At 45.3% G+C, this 20,015-nt stretch overlaps 1 protein-coding gene across 4 annotated transcripts in view; it reads right to left on the reverse strand.

Annotated features, from left to right (window-relative positions):
- Window positions 1-20,015, reverse strand: part of ADGRF5 (adhesion G protein-coupled receptor F5) — a 97,237-nt gene that overhangs the window by 32,742 nt on the left and 44,480 nt on the right. For 2 of the 4 annotated variants that reach the window (XM_080806028.1, XM_080806027.1), the window contains exons 3-6: window positions 14,047-14,101; window positions 3,413-3,583; window positions 1,228-1,404; window positions 969-1,075 (exon numbers count right to left, since the gene is read on the reverse strand). In XM_080806028.1, the coding sequence (XP_080662154.1) occupies window positions 969-1,075; window positions 1,228-1,404; window positions 3,413-3,583; window positions 14,047-14,101 (510 nt within the window). Of the gene's footprint in view, window positions 1-968; window positions 1,079-1,227; window positions 1,405-3,412; window positions 3,584-14,046; window positions 14,102-20,015 lie in introns of all 4 variants that reach the window. The other 2 variants (XM_080806026.1, XM_080806025.1) reach the window with 1 other exon arrangement.

The raw sequence follows: 20,015 nt of genomic DNA on the forward strand, positions 1-20,015 counted from the left end.
GTAGATGTAACACACAAAGCACTGTGGGTGCCAAGCACTGTGCCAGGTACGTGGATGGGTGGGATCGACGATGAATATACCATTCTCTCTTCCCTCCAACGCATGTAATTGAGTGTGCAGTGTGTGTGTGTGTGTGTGTGTGTGCGTGTGTGTATGGAAACTTTTCATGCTGTGCAGAAATATTACATGCCAGATATGCAAATCGGACGTCCAGGAGTTCTTCAGCATTTCAGCATGGCACCCATGGAAAATGAAAATAATTTCTGTGATATAGAAGGGTAAGCGGAGGTGCTCCTGGCTTGACACAGGGGCTTGGCTGCCCAGAGGACTAAGGGAAGTCATTATCTCACCCCACCTATAATAATTTTTAGCACTCCAACTGGGAAGCTCTACTCCAAATGAGTTAATTCAAGCAAAGCATTTAGGTTCAGATGAATTAATCCAATGTAAAGTATTTAGAATAGTGTTTGGCACACAGTTAGCACTCAGGGAATATTCGCTATATTTATATGAATAAATTTAAATCTGTCATAAGGGACAATGCCTTGGTACCTCTAAAATAGAATGGTTTGAAACCCCTGGTACCAGCCTTAGGTTGATCTGCCCGAAAGATGCTAGGGGCTTCATCTAGGCGGTGTGTGAAGACAAGCAGAAACGCACCATCAGGCACTGCTAGACCAGGTTCTAGGACCTCTGCTTAGGATTTGGTGAGCTGATGCCACCAGATCACCTCTGAATCAATCCTACCCTGGGAAAAAGTTCCACCTAGGTCAAGATGATGTCAAAGCATCATGAACACTATTTGATTTGAGCACTTCTTAATTCATCATCCCAGACTTGGAGGAATAATTCTGATCTCCACATTCATAAATTCTGACAGCTCTAAGCAAATTATCACTGTAAATGCAACAGATTCAGTTCAGCCTGAAGAACTTGTTGCTTAAGAGGTTCCCAGGGCCAAAACCTACCGCTGTTTCCAAGTCAGTCTTGTAGGACCTATAGAGAGCAGAGGAAGTATTCTTGAGGTCTTCTTGAAAGCCCACATTGAGTCTGACCGACATTCTCAGGGTAACATCTGCTGGAAAAAAACAAAAACAAAAACAAAAACAGGGCAATATTTTAAAATCTCATGTTAACAAGTGAATACACACAGGACAGAGAAACATTTGCTTGAGTTTCTATCAAATAGCCACTCAACAAAGAAACATTTAATGAACAGTTACTTACCTCCCTGGAGCTGGCAAAAAGGTCCCTTGGGAGGTAGTCCTTTAAGGCAACTGCACTGATGCCCTGCAGGGACGCTGTCATGCTCTTGACAAGTGAGGTTCTGGAGGCAACGTTCCTGAGGCCACCTGTAGCCCGTCTCACAGGAGCACCAGATTTCATTTCCAGTAGGTCTGCAGACTAGCATTATGCAGAACAGCGAGGAGAGAGAAGGTGGTCACTACCTTTACATTTATGGACTGTAAGTATTTATACCTGTAGAAAATCCTAACTTGACTGAATATGGCCCTCTGGGAAGTTCAATAGTATTATATGAGATTCACGTGATACCCATTATGCATCACCAAGCCGTCAGGCATGGCCACCTAAAGAGTGATGGCTTTGACTATCTCAGGGGATGCCTACAATGATACCATGATGAACAGATTCTTGGACATGAAGTGTGTGGGAGCCAGTTTCCAGCATCATCCCTTTCCACCCCTGTTTCTGAGTACTGACACCCTCTTGTAACTCCCTTTCATAGTGAACTAGGCTTGGTCTGTGCGACCAACAGGATATGGCAGAAATAATGATATATCGTCTCTGAGATTAGAATATAAAAGATACTGTGGCTTTCCTCTGTGATCTCTCTCTCTTTCTCTCCCTCTCTCCTTCTCTTTCTTTCATTGTTTGCTATGGGGGTAGCCAGCTGCCATTGGATGAGGACACGTCATGGAGAGGCTGACATGGTGAGGAACAAAAGCCTCCAGCCAACAGCTAGAGAGGAGCTGGGTCCTGCCAACAACCACAGGAGTGGGCTTCAAAGTGGATTTTCCAGCCCTGGTTGAGTCGTCAGAGGACTGCCCCTCTGGCTGACAGTTTGACTACAACCTCATAAGACCTGAGCTGGAGCTATCCAGGCAAGCTCTTCCCAAATCTGGCTCTTGGAAGCTATGGGATACAATACATGTTTGTTGCTTTAAGATGCTAAGTTTTGAGCTAATGTGTTAAGTGGCAACAGATAATGAACACCAAGTACAAATGCGATTGTGCCTTTTATATTTCTAATCCAGTGTGAACAACCAAAACGGTTTCTTTTTATCTTTTTCCTTTTTAAAAATTTTTATTTTATTTAATTTTTTTTCAGTGTTCCAAAATTCATTGTTTATGCACACACCCAGTGCTCCATGCAATACGGTTTCTAACCCCGGTGGGGACATTGGCAAATGCTCTGAAAACAGAATACTTTGAATTTATTTCTAAAATTCAATCAAAGCCATATCACTGAGAATTGTCTATTCTAAGAATCAGCTCCTAAAAAAAGGCACAGAGTGACTACCCAAAGGAGAGCCATCAGATCATTTTTCCTGAAATAGGACGGACACCCAAACTCCAAGGAATCTGTGAACACTGGTGTAGTTCTGTGCTTCAGCATTGGCGGGAAGGGGCATCCAAAGGGACCTATGAAGCAATCCCTAAGGTTCTGTTAGCATATATTAAGAATAAAAAATTGGAAAGCATAGATGATATTGATGGACTATTTGAAATATAAGAATTCCAAAAAAATTTTGAAAAACAAGAATTTTACGCTTGTTTCCATTTTAGAATCATAAAAATCCAACATCTGTTAGTGCTTACAAAACAGTAACTTTGTTTAGGACAAAGGGGAGTCCCCTATCGTAGCTTCCCAGGTGATGGTGCCTGAGAGGTAGGACACCCAGCGTAACCTCAAAAGGGAGACAGTGACCAGAATGTCCAATCCCATAGCCTGGGAGTTTCTATATTATGTCTTGCTTCCAATCCAGGAGTGTGCCTAGCTCCTATTTCCTGGCCTATGATGCCAGAATGAAGGGAACTTGCCACTTACTAATACATGGTCCTTGCTGTACCCATTGATTACCTAGAGGAATGGGGACCAGCAGTTTGTCAGGAAGGACCTGGCAGTATCTTGGGACATATTTTGTGACAAGTGATACACAAACCACCAAGCAAACATTTGGCCACCATTTGAAATAAGGAAACTGGCTGCCAGGTTTGCCAGTAGGGGCTTCATTCTGGAAGTCTGTGAAGTCATAAATCATACCTCAGGTCTTTTTGGGTCATCTCACTTGCCTACGAAGTACAATCTGCTCTAATAGTAAGGAGGGCAGACAGCCTTCCTCCCGGTATGTCTGACCCTCCGTTCTGAAAATATGGGTCTTTGACTCACCTGTTGTCACCTCAATGCTTAAAATGTTGGTGGCTTGGTCAGTGCTGTTCCCTTGAATTGGGAAACTGAGGCTGTGCAAGGAAGCTTTGATTGACTCCAGGAAGGAGGCATTTTCAAAACTGATCTCCACATCAACGGTGTACTCTTCAGCTGTTGGGCTGCTTGAGGCGACTGAAAGGAAAGCACAGGAAGTTGTGAGAGCTTCACAGGAAGCTGTGAGAGCTTCACAGGAAGTTGTGAGAGCTCAGCATGGGTGGCCAAGAGGGAGCATGGCAGACAGGTCAACATTTAAAGCCAGTAATGGGACTATGTGGATGCTGGACATGTCAGCCTTGAAGGATTTCTAATGAACCTTTCTAGAGAAAAAGAAGTTTGTCAATTTACACCACCAAATATCTCCTTCATGGTGTTCCCTCTCTATGGTTTTATATTTATGTACTTATTTATTTATTAAGATTTATTTATTTGAGAGAGAGAGAAAGTGGAGGTGGGGGAAGGTGGCAACGAGAAAGGGGGAGAGAGAGAGTCTTAAGCAGATTCTGAGCTGAGTGCAGAGCCGATTCAGGGCTCGATCTCACCACCCTTATCTCGGGAGCTGAGCTGAGACCAAGAGTCAGTTGCTTATTCCACTGCACCTCTCAGGTGCCCCATGACTTTACTATTTACTGGAGGAAGGCAATTGATTTGTCTGGTCTCAGTGTAGTGGTCTCTGGCCATTTGAGAAATTCACAGGCTAAGGTCAAAACTTGTCCTTCCTCTCCAATCTCTCACCCTCCTTGGTGTCCAAGGTCAAGGATTGCTCTGTTGAAACTTGACCGGAAATGGCCAGAATAGAAGGAGGCAGATCTAGCAGGGGAACCTAGGCAACAGTTTAGACAATAAAGCCATGGTCCTGACTCAGAAGAATGAGTCAGCATGTTTTCAACACCATTCATTTGACATGCATGCATTTTTGACACCTGGACTATGCATGGCTTGAAGACCTCTGGGAAGTCATCCGGTTAATTCCCTTTGCTCTTTGCCTATGCACACAGCCTGGGCTCTTACTTCTTACTGTGTATCTCTGGTGTCCAGAACACGATAGGCACTCAATGAAAGCAAAATTCACAAGTCAGAATGTAAAATAAAAGATATCTCCTGCTCTTCATGGCCTTTCCAAATTGTCTCCAGGCTGATTGACTGGTGTCCTAGACACATTTGATGTCCAACACATACCCACCCCAGGCAGGCCAGACAATATACATACCAGAATGTTCTTTCATAGTTTCCTGTATTACATCATGTCTGATTCACTAGGTGTAAGCTTCTCAAGGGCAGGAACTATTTCTTTCAGTTCTCCTGGCTTTACTCCATCTGGCATGGAGCTCACCACATAATAAATGTGTGCCCAATCCGTTCTTGCTAAAATTATGACCCTCTTGAGAGAGCCACACACTCACCTCTCTGTCCCTGCCAGAATCTTTGGCTCATTCTTGGCTGAAATACATAACAGGAGCAGAAGCCAAGAGCTAGTTTCATAGTTCATGATGAACCTTCAAAGTTTAGGAGAATTTTTTACACAGATGAATTGAGAAGACAAGTTGCGGCTTATTCTCTCTTGTCAAATAAGGAAAAGTTTAGTGAATACTTGCAAAACTATTACCTTAAATTTTAAGTAAAATCTGGAAGTATGATGTACATTTTGCCATAAATTGAAATTCTAGTTCTGTTTTCTAAAAGGGCAAAGAATTTTCCCACAATATTATGAGATTTATTTAAAATTTCCCTAGGAATATTGATGAGAAGCACTAAAATAGAGTAAGTTTGTTATGGGAAATGCCAATGAATAAATTTTTGTTGTAGAAAGCTCTTGTATCTGTTTACTTATAGGAATAAACTATGTCTTAGAGGTCGGTTTTATTCATCAATCTTTCTGAGAATTATTTCATTTTGACATGCATCATTCAACTTGCTGTAATTAACTCAAACTGTGAAAAAGCATGAGAGACTGTGGACTCTGAGAAACTAACTGAGGGTTTTGGAGGGGAGGGGGATGGGAGGGATGGGTGAGCCTGGTTGTGGGTATTATGGATGGCACGTATTGCATGGAGCACTGAGTATGGTACATAAACAATGAATTCTGGAACACTGAAAAAATAAAATTAAATTTAAAAAAATACAAAAATACACAAAAAATAAAAAAGTCTTTGCTAATTTTTTCAGAATAAAGAATATATCTTAAGGTATATTTCCTGCTCACAAAAATGTAATTATAAGTAGAACAAAGTGACTTTTAAAACCCAGTGCAGAAGCACAGTCTGTCATGATACCATGGCAATGTCTCAAATTTCCTGTTTTCTTTCTGATTCTTCAATGGTTCTGTGATGAAAACAAGCTTCTGGAAGAACCGTTAATCTTAATTTATGTGATCTTAACTCTAGACATGGTATGTTGCCTGCTGGGAATATGTGCGAGGAGGGCGGTGGCATATTTACAAGGTCTGCCTTGGAGCACATTCTTTTTCCTGAAAAGTAACGCAGCAGCAATGTTTACACCCTGCAGCAGATTCCGCTCCAAGAGTCTCTTTGCCCTAGGCAGGCTATCTCCCCCCAGGAATGTAAACAGGATATCCTAGACGGTAGGGCTTTTTGGAAGAGTGAAGTCAGTAACAATCCCACATCCCTCACTTCACCACCTGTGTGGTTGCATCCCAGGGTCTGACCCCAGCATGGCGTCAGCCCCTGCCCGAGCGCCATTCCTATGCTCATCCATGAGCCCGCCTCTTGGTATTCTTTTCAGACGTAATTGCAGAACAAACCTGTGCCTGGAAAGCCCATGGTGATTCACCCATGTCCTCATTCCCTACGGAACCCAAGGTGGTCCTTCCGGTGAGACCTTACAAGGAGCTTAGCCAAAAGCTTAACATACTAAGAGGACAGTTCCTGTGACTTGAGCAAATTCTCTTCTAGGGGATTTGTGCAATTGTAATGAAAGAACCAGCCTCCAAGAACCTCTTCCCCTTGGCTACCTTTTATGTTCTTCAACTTCTAAAGGAGTTTCAGAGAAATCTTCCACCTAAGCAACACTGCCCCCTAGAGACTGGTAAGGATGGTGACCTCCACTAGAGAAGGAACGTCTTCAGCATGAAAATACTTCTTCAAAACAGACTCCATGCCACCATAGTAACTCAGAAGGCTACAGGCTTGCCCTTGGAAGTCATCTATTTCAGTCATCGGCACACTTGACTGACGATTATGCACACCTAGGGAGTGCAACACACACGCATACTTTGGAACCTCAAGCCAGGTGAGCCAAGTAAAATCTTTATGAGGCCCAGAAATCTGTAAATTTTTTCCCCCAATTCCCACTGGAGATCCTGGTGATCAGACAGGTTTGGGATTTAATGTTTTAATCCAAACGAGGAAACCAAGAAGGTAAGGTAGTCCTGGAGAGTCAATATTAGCACCTAAACTTGTTTCTGTTGTGTGTGGGAGTGGGTGTGTGTTTTATTGTCTGTTCGTTTTGTTTTTACTTTTGCTTTGCTCCCCCCCCCCTTCCCTCCTGCTGCTGCTTCTGTGGGGAAAAACATGGTCTCCAAGCATATGTGTTCACCTCTTTCTTCTGTCATACCAGATGGATCAAAAGTACTCATAATAAAAGTAATAATCATAACAGCAGCTGCCATGTATTCACTGCCCAGTAGGTTGCAGGGTCATGAGGAGAGTATGTGTGCGCCCATTTTGCAGATGGTAAATCTGAGGTTTAATGTTATTCATGAAGCTCCATGAATAACAAACGTTAAAAACTGGGATTTGAAACCACATCTTTCTGACTCTAAAGTCCATTTTATTTCAACCATTCCCTGCCACAATTCCAATGGAAGAAGATAATGAATGTGATTGCTTTGTAAACCCCTTATAAACCTCTGTACTATAAAAAGAAAAAAAAAAGTAAGGCATTATTATTAAACGTGTCTTTAGAACTAGTGCACAATTCTCAAAGTGAATTTTAAATTAACAGCATATTCAAAGGCAAAACTATTCATAATAAATGGAAGAATTACCTAAAACTTTGTTCTATTTGTTTCAGCATCATAAATGTCTTAGAAATCCACACGGAGGAAGAAGGCAGTGTGACCCATTGCCATTGGCACTCATGAATTTTGACATGAAGTCTTGCTAGGTTTATGCACTTGTGCCTTAATTTATTGATATATTGAGTCATAGTAACTTTACTGTTTATTGAGTGCCTGCTTCCTAGGCACAGTGCCAGGCCCTGGGTGCATGGGGTAAATAAAAGAGGCAAAGCTCTCTTTCCATGGATCTTCTATCCTCACGCAGGAGGTAAAAGCACGTTGAAAATTCCGTGTCGGGCAGTTTGGAAGGGCATGGAGACAATAAAGCAGGGTAAGAAAACAGAATGGCAGACACAATGAGGGTAGAGTGGGATTTTTTGTAGAATGCTTAGCCAAGGGATGCCTGGGTGGCTCAGTCATTAAGCATCTGCCTTCCGCTCAGGTCCTGATCCCAGAGTGCTGGGATTCGAGTCCCGCCCAGGGCTCCCTGCTCTACAGGAAGCCTGCTTCTCCCTCTGCCTGCTGTTCCCGCTGCTTGTGTTCTCTCTCTCTCTCTGTTAAAAAAATAAATAAATAAAATTTAAAAAAAAAAAAAAAAGAATGGTGAGATAAGACCTTTCTAGAGCAGTAAATGCTGGCCAAAGACGCAGATGAAACGAGCTGCCTTGTGGCTGTTTGGGGACTACGCCCCCAGGAAGCGCAAGTAAGCACAAAAACCCCGAGACAGTGATTTCCACGGCTCATCTGAGGAGCAGCAAGCTGTCCTTCCCGATCCAAGTCATCTCCAGTGACACGGCCCCACAGGCAAGACACACGGAGCTGCCACCGGGCCTCTTGCCCCTGTAAGGTCGCATGGCCAGTGTCTGACTTTAAGGAAAGTAGCTCAGCTGCTCAGGTGTCAGCGTGACCCCCCTGGGAATGGGCCCAGAGGCACACTCCGCTCACAGCCCCCAGGTAGGCCCACAATTTGGCATTAAAAAAATGCCAAATCCCGCTGGTCTGGTGTCTCCCAAATCTGAGGACTTCAGAGCTGGGGAGAGTGATGTTCCGGGCCCTGCTCTGGGCTACTAAGGGACTCGGGGAGAACAGAGAATGGTTTTCCCACCTCTGGGTGAACCTGTCCTTCACAGGTCCTTCTGTGCTCCTCCTCCTGGAGCATCTGATTCCAGAGAGTTTAACATGTTTGCTTTTTCTCAGCCTCCTGTGGCCTGGTGCTGTTTGCCTGAGCTTTTCTGACCCACCGGTGCCCCCAAGTGAAGGTAGCACATTCCGGGTGTCATCGGTGTCACAAATGGAGCCTACTGGCAGGCTCAGAGACACAGACCAGCCAGGATTTCCCCTCTCCTTTCCCAGAAATCGCTGCCCGCCACACAGCACTTATCTTAAAGACACATTTCTGGAAAGTTGGCGCCAAACTGTGACAAGTAGTTCTGGGTCTTAATCACAGCTGTTTAAGCAAACAACCCTATTTTTGCCTGGCCACGCTAATGGGAATGACAGCTTCTCAGAAGCTGGAGCCTAAATCTATGTGTAAATTAATCTCCCACCTGCAAAAGAATGAAGGCTGCTGACTTCACACAAGAGAAACGAGGTTGATGCGATTTTTTCCTCTTGACCCAAAGGGACAATGCTCCTTTATCACTGAAGATCTGGCCCTGTTGTTCTCACCCTCAGTCTTATAGCGGATAAATATCAAAAGGTGCCTGTTCTTCTGCTTGTTTCTTAGTATGTTCTAGTAGGTAGCAATTTGGCAGGAACACCTGTATCCTATTGTACCGTTGTCAGGAGAGAGTCTGAGGATCACGTCCTCCCTTTAGGTTTTAGAAAGGTTTTTTGTTTTTGTTTTTGTTTTTTAATTTTATTTTTTATTTTTTATTATTTTTATTTTTTTTAAAGATTTTATTTATTTATTTGACAGACAGAGATCACAAGCAGGCAGAGAGGCAGGCAGAGAGAGGTGGGAGGGGGAAGCAGGCTCCCTGCCGAGCAGAGAGCCCGATGTGGGGCTCGATCCCAGGACCCCAAGATCATGACCTGAGCTGAAGGCAGAGGCTTTAACCCACTGAGCCACCCAGGCGCCCCTAGGTTTTAGAAAGGTTTGTTCATGCAAGGGAAAACTACCAGAACCCCAGGCTGGGGCTCGCTGGCAGGTGTCGATGTAGGAGAGCATGGGTGGCACAGTGTGTCATAGAACACCAGGACTGTAAAGTCTGGAGAAAGTAATCCACTCTCCCAGTTTGTCCTATACCCGAGTCATCAAAGTCAGTCCGATGTAAAATTCTTTTCCTACTGAGATGAAGACAGTGCTCCTTCCTCCTTCCCCTACAAAGCTGCTCTCAGAATCATGGCCTGGAATCTCGTGGGCAAGAACCAGAAACCCATGTTGAAAACTCTTAACTCTGCCCCTCGAGCATGGACTTTGGAGTTAGAGTGAGATGGGGTCAAGTATCTTCTTTCCTGGGTCATTAAACCTCTGTGAGCCACTCTTTGCCGCGTGGCAAACAGGGGTAATGTATTCTTTGCAGAATTGATGCTAGGAAGTTGGTATGGAGACCCCTAGCCCATCGTATGGCATACAGTAGCCAGTCTGAAACAGCAGGTAGAAATAAGAATATAAATTATAATAAATGTGATGGCCATATGACACACAGATGTCTGCTGGTAGGACAAGAAGAGCTAATGCTATTCTAGTCGGGTCTCGCCTTTGAGACAGTTAAACAGACAAACCACACTAATCAGAAATTAAAAGAAAGAAGCTTTCCCAACACCTGGAGGGTCAACCCTAAAACCGAACCCAGACACCAGGCCGAGGGCTTCTTAGTCTTGTCATCCTTCTCTGGGATAAGTGCACGAAATACCACATGCTATCCTAGGGAAGATGAAGCCCCCGCCCGCCCCCCCCACCCCCGCAAATGTGTTCCTTCACCTGGAAAACACACAGCATTTCTTGGACCCAGATGAAGAAGGGCCGGCACAGGCTGGGGCTGCCAGGTCCGCAGAAAGATCGAGATTCCCACCCCAGCAGCCAACCACCCAATTCTCTCACTAGGCGGGTGTGAGCATTAAGAACCTCCAGCATGAGGATAGGACATCCCTTCTCCCTTTCTCGAAAATGTGTCTGCTGTCAGCCATTCCTTTTGAAGGCAAAGAAGAACCCATGAGGGCTTTTCTGCCCAGGGCCCAAGAACATTCCCAATGAAGCTTGGAAACCTGGCATGGAAAACTTCACAAAGGGACCTAGAGAACACACTTGTGTTACTTACTGCTAACCAAGAAAAAACTTCTGCTCTCACTCCCCTAGGAAGAATACCCTTAAGACTCAATTGGGAGCGGACTGACAAACCTCCAAGATGAGATCTCCATTCCAACTCTGGGTTCTACCTTGTGTCTCCACATCCCCCACATGTCCAGGTCTGTGTGCTCCTGGAAAGTCACATGGATCACTGCTACCTGTCACCCCACGTCAAAGCTGTCTCCAAGTCCTTTTGATCCACTTGTCATAATATCCTTCACAAGCGTTCCCCTTTCTCCTTTCCTGTTTCCCTCGAGGGGCCAAGGATGGTCCATGCTGCTGAGCCTCCTTGCTGGGCTCCCGAGCGCTGACTTCTTCATGTAATTCATTCAGCCACAACCATCTGGCTACTTTTCACTTCAGATGGTTTCCATCAGTCCCTCCTCTGTGCCACCCTTTCAGCTGATCTAGAATATACCTCCTAGTGTCGTGGGGACATAACGGGATGCTGTGTCCCATTCTTATTTCCCTCTGCTCCCCTGAGGCCTCTCTGCTCTAACTGGCAGGTCCACCCTTCTTCTGGTCTCTGGCCTCTGGGTTTTTGTGCAGACTTCTCTTCCCCAACCGAGTTCTGAGATACTTTTCCAAAAACACTAACTTGTATCTCCTGGCATTCCTCCTCCTGCCTTCAGTGGTTATATGGGACTTCCTCTGTACCTGGGATATTTCAGGCTCCTTCAGATTCAAAATTATTTTTACAAATAAATCTGTTTCTAGTTTTTAAAAAATTTTTCTTTTATCTGATTATTTTTAAAAAGATTTTATTTATTTATTCATGAGAGATAGAGAGAGGGGCAGAGGGAGAAGCAGGCTCCCCATTGAGCAGAGAGCCTGACGCAGGACTCGATCCCAGGATCCCGGGACCATGACCTGAGCAGAAAGCAGGAACCCAACCATCTGAGCCACCCAGGAGCCCCTGTGTTTATATTTTTAAAAAATCCCCAAATCAAGCAAACCCCTAGATAACTCTAATAATATTTAAATAATATGTACATAATATTATCTAATATCACAACCCTGTAAAATAATCACTCATATATATTTGTATGCATATGTATGTCTGTGTTTCTGTGTGTAATATGTATATGATATATATGTAATACACGTATGTACCCATGTGTGTGTATCAAGGGACCCTGAATTTATATAGCTAACCAGAGTAACTTAGGAAGCAGTCTAAAGGGCTCTGAGCATAAATGGGAGTGTTGATCCTACTTTTCAGGATGATTTGACCCCAAACCCTAAGGACATTCCTTTTGAGGATCTTCTTTCTCTTGGAATCTTTGTTTGTCCCTTTCTGGCCTTAAGTCCCCAGAAGGGGAGGATGAGTTTATATGTGAAAGGGGATATCACCTGGAAAATCAGAGCTCGATCCTCTCGCCTCACTGAACTAATACAGCAAGCAGAACACAGACACCTCCGTAAGGCATCTGCTAACTGCAATCCTTCTGTTGGTTTCTTTCATGGTTTTCCGGGACAGCAGTGCTCTCTCTTTCAACTCCCATCCCAGCTCTGTGTGGTCTAACGCCTGGGTCTTTCCATGGCCATTTCTTTGGCGATTTTGTAAAAGTACCACAGCCAACTCATCTTCCGCAGACAATGCCTTGAGCCATTAACACTTCCATAATGACTCCGGAGGCCAAAGAGCACCGAGGATCATGTCAAATAAATGGAAAACAGGTTTTTATGGTAATTTATCATCATGATGATTGTTTTTAATGAAAGCACATCTGGAAAATTTTGGTATGTCAAAATCCTTAGACGTAGAAGTGGTTTCCTCCCCCAAAGGCTAACCTCTCACGATGTCACCACAGTCATAAATAGCTGGGCCTGGAAGGACAGGAAGACGTTCCTTTTACAACTATACAGTCACCAACTGTCCCTGAGGAAGCTGGCAGCCTGAGGCCCTCAAGAGCCTGGCAGAAGCCTGGGGCTAGAACTCATCCACAAACAGTCTGATCTTAAAAAGAAAAGTCTTTCAGAATACAGAACGGGGACATCTCTAGCTCTGTTGCTGTCACAGGCTGCAAGGGGGACTCAGGGACTGGAGTCCACGTCCTGTTGCTTGTTTAAAGCACGGAAAGTGTGGTCTGTGTGCTTCAGATTGCTTTGGGGAAGGAGGGGAGTGGGAAAGCAAAGGTGTGTGGCTATAACACAGAGGTAAAGCAGAAAGAAAGAAAGGCAAAAGAAGAAAAAATGAAGGTGTGACCTTCCGGTGAACATTTTGAGACCTCAATAAAATATGATTAAATTGTCATTTCAAGCAATGGAGCAAAGTTGGAGCTGGCTGCTGTTCTGGAAGGCTCTAAGGAACACCTTTGTCCTGGCCTCAGGGTAAGCCCACTCTCTTTGGCAGCTTCTTGACTCTTGTGGACCACAAGACTGAACAGACCAAGCCACAGCACACCTGGACTTGAATCAGTCATAACCCTAAAAGTTAAGAAGTTCTACCTTCTCCAGAGTTGGTACAGACATTAAGACAGTGGACTTTTAGCGATAGGAACGTGTCCTCAACTCACAAAGGGGCAGCTGTGACAAGGACACCCACTCTCTTCATTTGTTAACTCAGTTACTGAGAAACTGGGCTCAATGCCAGGTTACAGAGATGAAGAGGGCTCAAGAGAATGCCTGTCTCCTGGGAATGACACACAGGAAGTAAAAGAATTACAATGCCCTGGGACAGATCTTGTGCTCTGGGAATGTAACAAGGGCGGTGGGAACCCAGAGAAACAGCCCCTCCCTGTCTGGGGCATCAATGGAAAGTCTTACATGGCAGGACACCGTGTGAATGGAGACTCAGGTTGGAGTCCCCCAGACAACAAAGTAGGGTGGCTGGTGGAGCAGTGACCATGTGAAAGGAAACAGAAGGAGAACAAGTGGGAAGGACACGTGATGTCTGGCAAGGCTCACAGGTGATTGGATTTTCTCTCCAAGGCAGTTGGGAGCTCATGAAAGATTTTGTGCAGGAAAATAGTGGAATCTGATCGGAGCTTTTGAAAGGTTACCGTGAGGAAGCTGGGAGCTAAGGAGAGAGCCATTGGAAACAGACTCTTCAGGATTTCAGGAGACCAGTGAGGGAGGAAGTGAGGGTCTTATAATGTGTTGCTAAGATCCACTGAATGTCATTAGGTAGAGTAGGGAATGGAGTTTTCTTCTAATTACTTCTAGAAATTGAACCATGATGCACTTGCAGACTGAATTATGTGGACGACAGGGTTGGGAAAGTTACAGTAAATGTCATTTGATCGGACTTACTAGAAGAAACTACCAAGCAAAGAGGTTACATACCTGCTCGTCTGTGCCTTAGTGATTCCTTCCCTGCTGGTTCATGTTCATGGAGAATCTGAAAGAACGTTTTAGGAAACCGTCAGTTAGTGTCAGAGATGTCTTTTCTCCATGGCCTTCGGCTCACATGGCCTGAAATGTCAGAGCTGAGCTGAGGGCTGAGGATCCCAGTGAGAAGCTTGTGTCCTGTGAATGGCAGGTGTTCTGTAATGTGAGCTGGCATTCATTTTAGAGACCGCTCTCCAGACACAAGAGACAAACCCCCAATCACCATATCTGAGACCTTGAGGAACTTCTTTCTGAGCCTCAGTTTTCTTTTCAGTAAAACAGAATAATAAAATTAGTGCACTCATAGAGCACTTATGAGAATTAAGTGAACTGCCATGTGACACCTAGTTAGCCCCTAATAAAGTTGAATTGTATCATATAATATAATAGTTAAGAGCAAGGACTCTGCAGACTTTGATTTCACAACCTAGCTGTGCCATAAAATGGCTGTGTGACAGTGGGCAAGTTATTTAACCTCTCTGTGCCTCAGCACTCATCTACAATATAGGGATAGGAATAGTCTACCTCACGAGGTTGTCATAAGGATCAAATGATTAACAAATGTAAAGCACTGAGAATATTCTGGTGACCTCCTAAGTGTTATTCTGGAACTACGCATCACACTCTTCTAGGGGCACCATTCACATGGTGCCCTTCATGCACACTGCCATTTACTTCGTCTCTATGAAGCTCTCTCCTGGCATCATGCAGATTCTTTGTTTAAGAACTGACTTTGACTGGCTTTGCTACTGGGATCCCTGCCAATTCTGCAGCAGGTAACCGCACCTTGATGCGACCTAGGCTTCCTAGCTCATCCCTGCTAGGATGTGCTTTCTCCCATCCAAGTACTAACCAGGCCCGACCCTGCTTAGCTTCCGAGATCAGACGAGATCGGGCGCGTTCAGGGTGTAGGATGTGCTTTCTAATACAAACTCCCTTCAAGGCTCAATAGAAGAGCCAGATAGCCCCCACCCTTTGGGGTGTGTCCTTTACCTCGAACTCCACATACCTATGAACACCCCCCAGGGGCAGAGCTCGTTCTACCATCTGTGATGTCTACCATTAGTTCCTAGTTGTCTCTCATCATAATGACAATGAAAATAATAATTCTTTTTTAAAAAGATTTTACTTGTTTATTTGAGAGAGAGAGAGAGAGCACAAACAGTGGGAGCAGCAGAGGGAGAGGGAGAAACAGACTCCCTGCTGAGCAGGAAGCCTGACTTGGGGCTTGATACCAGGGTATCATGACCTGAGCTGAAGGTAGACGCTTAACTGACTGAGCCACCCAAGGGCCCCCAAAATAATAATTTTTGAGATGTATCCAACACCCCTGTGCCAGGCACTGTTAAGTTGGGGTGTGCTAAGCTATTTAATCCTCATGACAATCTAAGACACTGATACTATTATTATCCACATACACAAATGAGAAAGCACAGTGACAGAGGTCAAATGAGTTGCCTAAGCTCACACAGACTTTAAGGGCAGAACCAGGACTCAAACTCACCTGGTCTGGCTCCAGAGTCTACATTTGTCCATACAGGCAATGAATGATCTTATCAGGAGACACCCCAGGAAACTGTGGGTCTGTCTCAGAACCCCGGTGTCCCTTATCCAGCACCCTTTCTCTTTCTCTGTTGCCTCCTCCTATCCCCTCCTGCTTTTCAATGACAGTATTAACATCCATGAGGATCTGTAGAGGGGCCATATACCGGACAGTTCACAAATGGGCTTGAAGCAACAAAGAGAGGAATGATGCATGATGATTGGAATTTACAAAGACCAGTTGCTATCTCGTTTGCAATGGGTTTATTTTAGCAATATTTAAATGCATAGGAACCAAGAGGGAGCAAAATCAATGCATAGGGCTGGTTCCTGTCCAGCTTCCCCTGGAGCCTGCTTTGGCTCTGCGCCCAGACAGAAGGAAAGGATCTTCCGCTGCATTCCTGTGTCCATCCTTCCTGGGGCCTGGGGACAAGGAGGAGGGAGCCACCAGGATGACCTCTCAGTGCACTCTTCATGGGCTGTGGTTTGAGGGACTCAGCCCAGGAGAAGGTGACCACTGGCGGTCACCTTTGGGAAGCTCGCCAATGTCTTGATTTCATCTTCTCCAATCTCTGGGGGGCTAAATAATTGAGTTTAAAAAAAAAATCAAGGTGCAGTCCTTTCCCTGGTACACAGCATTTCAATCTGCAACCATGAGGATCCCTTCCTTCCGCTCCCCAATCCAGTTTAGCAGGGCTGGGGTATGGGGACAAAAGCTGCCTTTTGAACATGAGGCCATCTTTCGAGAAATGTTACTTTTTTGCTTTTCTCCACATTCTGACGGTGATTAACTGGAAGCATCAAGGGACATCTCTGCAAAGTGGGCTCCTGCAGCTTCATCACCTATGGCCTCTTTTGTCCCGTGAGGAGGCACAACTTCTTGTGAGAATAACCTACTTGCTTATTTTAAGCCCTGCAGTCTTTGGGGAAAATGGAGGAAAAAACTAAAAATGATCAAGTGTCTGAGGAGTCCCTTAGTGATGGTGATGATGGTGCATACCCTTGGCCCTTCCAGATTTGAGAAGGTACAAAGAGAGGGGCTGCCAGTCATGGGGCCTGGATTTCAACAAAGGTAAATGTTACAGTCCCACCCGCTCCGGAATCCCAGCACCTCCTCTCCTTCATAGCTGGAAAAGTCATCCACTTTCTCTAAGGCTCAGTGTCTTACATTTTGGCAGGTTCTGTTCTGAGGCACACCAAATGCTTGGACAGTTTCTGGCAGTGGCGTGTGCCCAGCCTGCTTGAGGCTCACCAGGGGCCATCCTTGCCCTCCTAAATCCTCATGTGACCCCAGTTCAGGGACGTCTGTGACTCTGGCACTTGTCTTTTTTCTTAAACATTGGGTGCTGAGGAGAACTCTCCAGGGAGCATAGATCTTGCCAGATGAAGTATTTACTTCAGACAAGAAAACAGAACGTCCAGGGGGCCTCCCTCTGCTTGTCCACGTAGAGGTACCCGGATGAGTAGCTGAGGACAATGGCCACCTCTGTGCAAAGGGGATTTCCTTATGGCCAAGTCTCAGCCGGAAGACACAAGGTCACCAATTCCAGGAAATGCCCCACCTTCTGGACATGATGACTTTCAAATAATTGTGTATGGGGAGAGAGAGGGGCCTGAAACGGGCGTGGACAATCTGTCGGGAATGAGAGGTGGCACTTTATGGGTAGAAAACATTATCCCAGGGAACAGGATGGCAAACAAGGTCTCCGGAGGTGGCCAGATCTCAGTCCTCCTCACCAAGTCCCTGTCACTCACTCCTCTTTTTCTTGGAATCCCCCGTCTACCATCTTTGCCTCGGGTTAGATAATTGTCTCAGCCAAGCTCTCGGCAGGATGTCTCCTCATGGAGACGTACTAACACGGGTTGGTTTGTACTAGCATAGTAGAAGTGACCCCCAAGTTTGAAGTTCTTGCTCTGCTCCAGTCACTGTACCCAGGCATACATTTGTGTATGAGAACGTCTAATCCTCATGACAAGCCAGTGAAGAGATACTATTTACTCTCACAGTGTGCAGAGGAGGCAGGTTCAGGGAGATGAAGAAACTGGATGAAGAAATTTCCAAAGCTGACAGAGCCGGGCTTCAGACTCAGCTGTGATACCGAGGTGGAGGGCCCACAGCTGCTCAAAGGGCCATAATGGGAGCAGAATCAAGGGCAACCTGTCGGAAAGGCCACATCCAGGCCCCACCCCAGACTTCCTGAGTTGAATTCTGCATCTTAATACGGTGCGCGGATGGGTTAACGCACACACTGGAGTTGGAGAAACTACATTATCGCACTTTTTTTTTCTTTCAAAGATTTTATTTACTTATTTGACAGAGAGAGAGAGAGAGATCACAAGAAGGCAGAGAGGCAGGCAGAGGGGGAGGGGGAAGCAGGCCCCCCGCTGAGCAGGGAGCCTGATGTGGGGCTCGATCCCAGGACCCTGAGATCATGACCTGAGCCGAAGGCAGAGGCTTAACCCACTGAGCCACTCAGGCGCCCCCATTATCGCACTTTCAAAGCCCGTCACCCCCTATTTGCGAGCACAAACCCAGAACCCCCTCATCATTCAGAATAGCCTAGAAAGCAACCCAAGTGTCCATGAATGGATAATGGGTAAACAGAATGTGGGATATACGTACAATGGGTCATTATTCAGACTTAAGAAAGGAAGGAAATTCTCACGCCTATTACCACAGAGGTAAATTTTTAGGACATTCTGCTAAGTGAAATCAGTTAGTCACGTAAGGGCAAATACTGTAGATTCCACTCACACGAGGGATTTAAAGTACTCGAAGTCATAGAGAGGAAGTACAATAGCAGTTGCTAGGAGCTGGGGGGAGGGGAAATGGGAAGTTGTTGTTTAATAGGTAGTGATTTTCAGGATTTTTAAAAAAGATTTTCTTTATTTATTTGAGAGAGAGAGATAGCGACAGAGACAGCAAGAAAGAGCACAAGCAAGGAGGAGAGGGAGAAGCAGGTTCCCCGCTGAGCAGAGAGCCCAATGCGGGGCTCAATCTCAGGACCCTGAGATCATGACCTGAGCTGAAGGCAGATGCTCAACCGATTGAGCCACCCAGACGCCCCTGATTTTCAGTTTTGCAGGGTGAAAAAGTTCTGCAAATGGGTTGCATGGGAATGTGGATCTATTTAAGACTATTGAACTATACACTTAAAGGCAGTTAGGATGGTAAATTGTGTGCACATTTACCACAAACATGTTTTTAAAGCTCATAACTACATGTTGCATTTAAAATGGTAGAAGGTCAGCCTTGGGAACTGAGTGGCAGCTTAGGGGAGGATAAGCTGATGAGGGAGGTTGGAGTTCATCTCTCCAATGAGGGGGTCTTTGGCCTTTGGGTTGTACAAAGATATTATATCTCAAAGGCAGATCTAGAGAGGAAAAGTGGGACCCTTTGGAGTGGCAGTGGGAGTTTCCCGGAAGATGGAGTCTGAACTCCACCAGCAGTTTTGGGGGTCACTGGCTTATCCCCTGACCAGCCTCTGCCCCCAGAGCAGATAGGGCCATCGCAGTGAGGACCAACCTGGCATAGCGGTAGGGCACAGCTGCGGCCATGAATACTAGGAAAGTCTGGAACAGAGGTACAGCTGACCCCACTGCTGAGATCACCTCATGCTTGGGCTTTCCCCCCACAGACCTGAGTAACTAGAGCTCTACACTGACTCTGTGGGTTCACAGGACGTGTAAGGGTTTCTCTCCTATTTATCTGAGCCAGCTGCCGCATACAGTCACACAAGGGGAAGCCCACACAGGAGTCTGGGAGGAGAGACACACCGTATCTAGCTCCCAAGTCATGAGAGCAATAATGAAAAAGACGAAGAAAACCGAGGTCAAATGAAAGACATGAAAGCAGGAAAGAGGAAGGATGTATAGAAAGTTAAAAAAGAAAATCTTGAAAGTAAGATCAAGCATCTTATATATGGCATGCGATGTGAATAAATTCGTGCTCCCCTAATCAAAGTTAGATTTACTCAGGTTGGGTTTAGAAGAAAAAAAACTTCAAGCATATGTTGTTTATAAGAGAACCATTAACACAAAGTGCTACGTTAAAGGCTAAACAAAGAACAAAGATCAGGCAAACATAAATACAAAAACAGGATTGGGGGTGTCTAAGTGGCTTAGTCCATTGAGCGTCGGACTCTTGGTTTTGGCTCAGGTCATGATGTCGGTCAGGGTCATGAGATCGAGCTCTGAGTAGGGACTGAGGGCAGAGTCTGCTTGAGGCTCTCTCTCCTTCTCCCTCTATTCCTCCTCTGCTTATACTCTCTCGAAATAAATAGAGAGAGAGACACAGAGAGAGAGAGAGAGATAAATACCTTACCAAAAAAAAACAAAACAAAACAAAACCACAACCAGGATTGGTCATTGGAATAGATGAC

The sequence above is a fragment of the Martes martes genome, assembly GCF_963455335.1.
Source record: "Martes martes genome assembly, chromosome: 6".
Lineage (NCBI taxonomy): Eukaryota > Metazoa > Chordata > Mammalia > Carnivora > Mustelidae > Martes > Martes martes.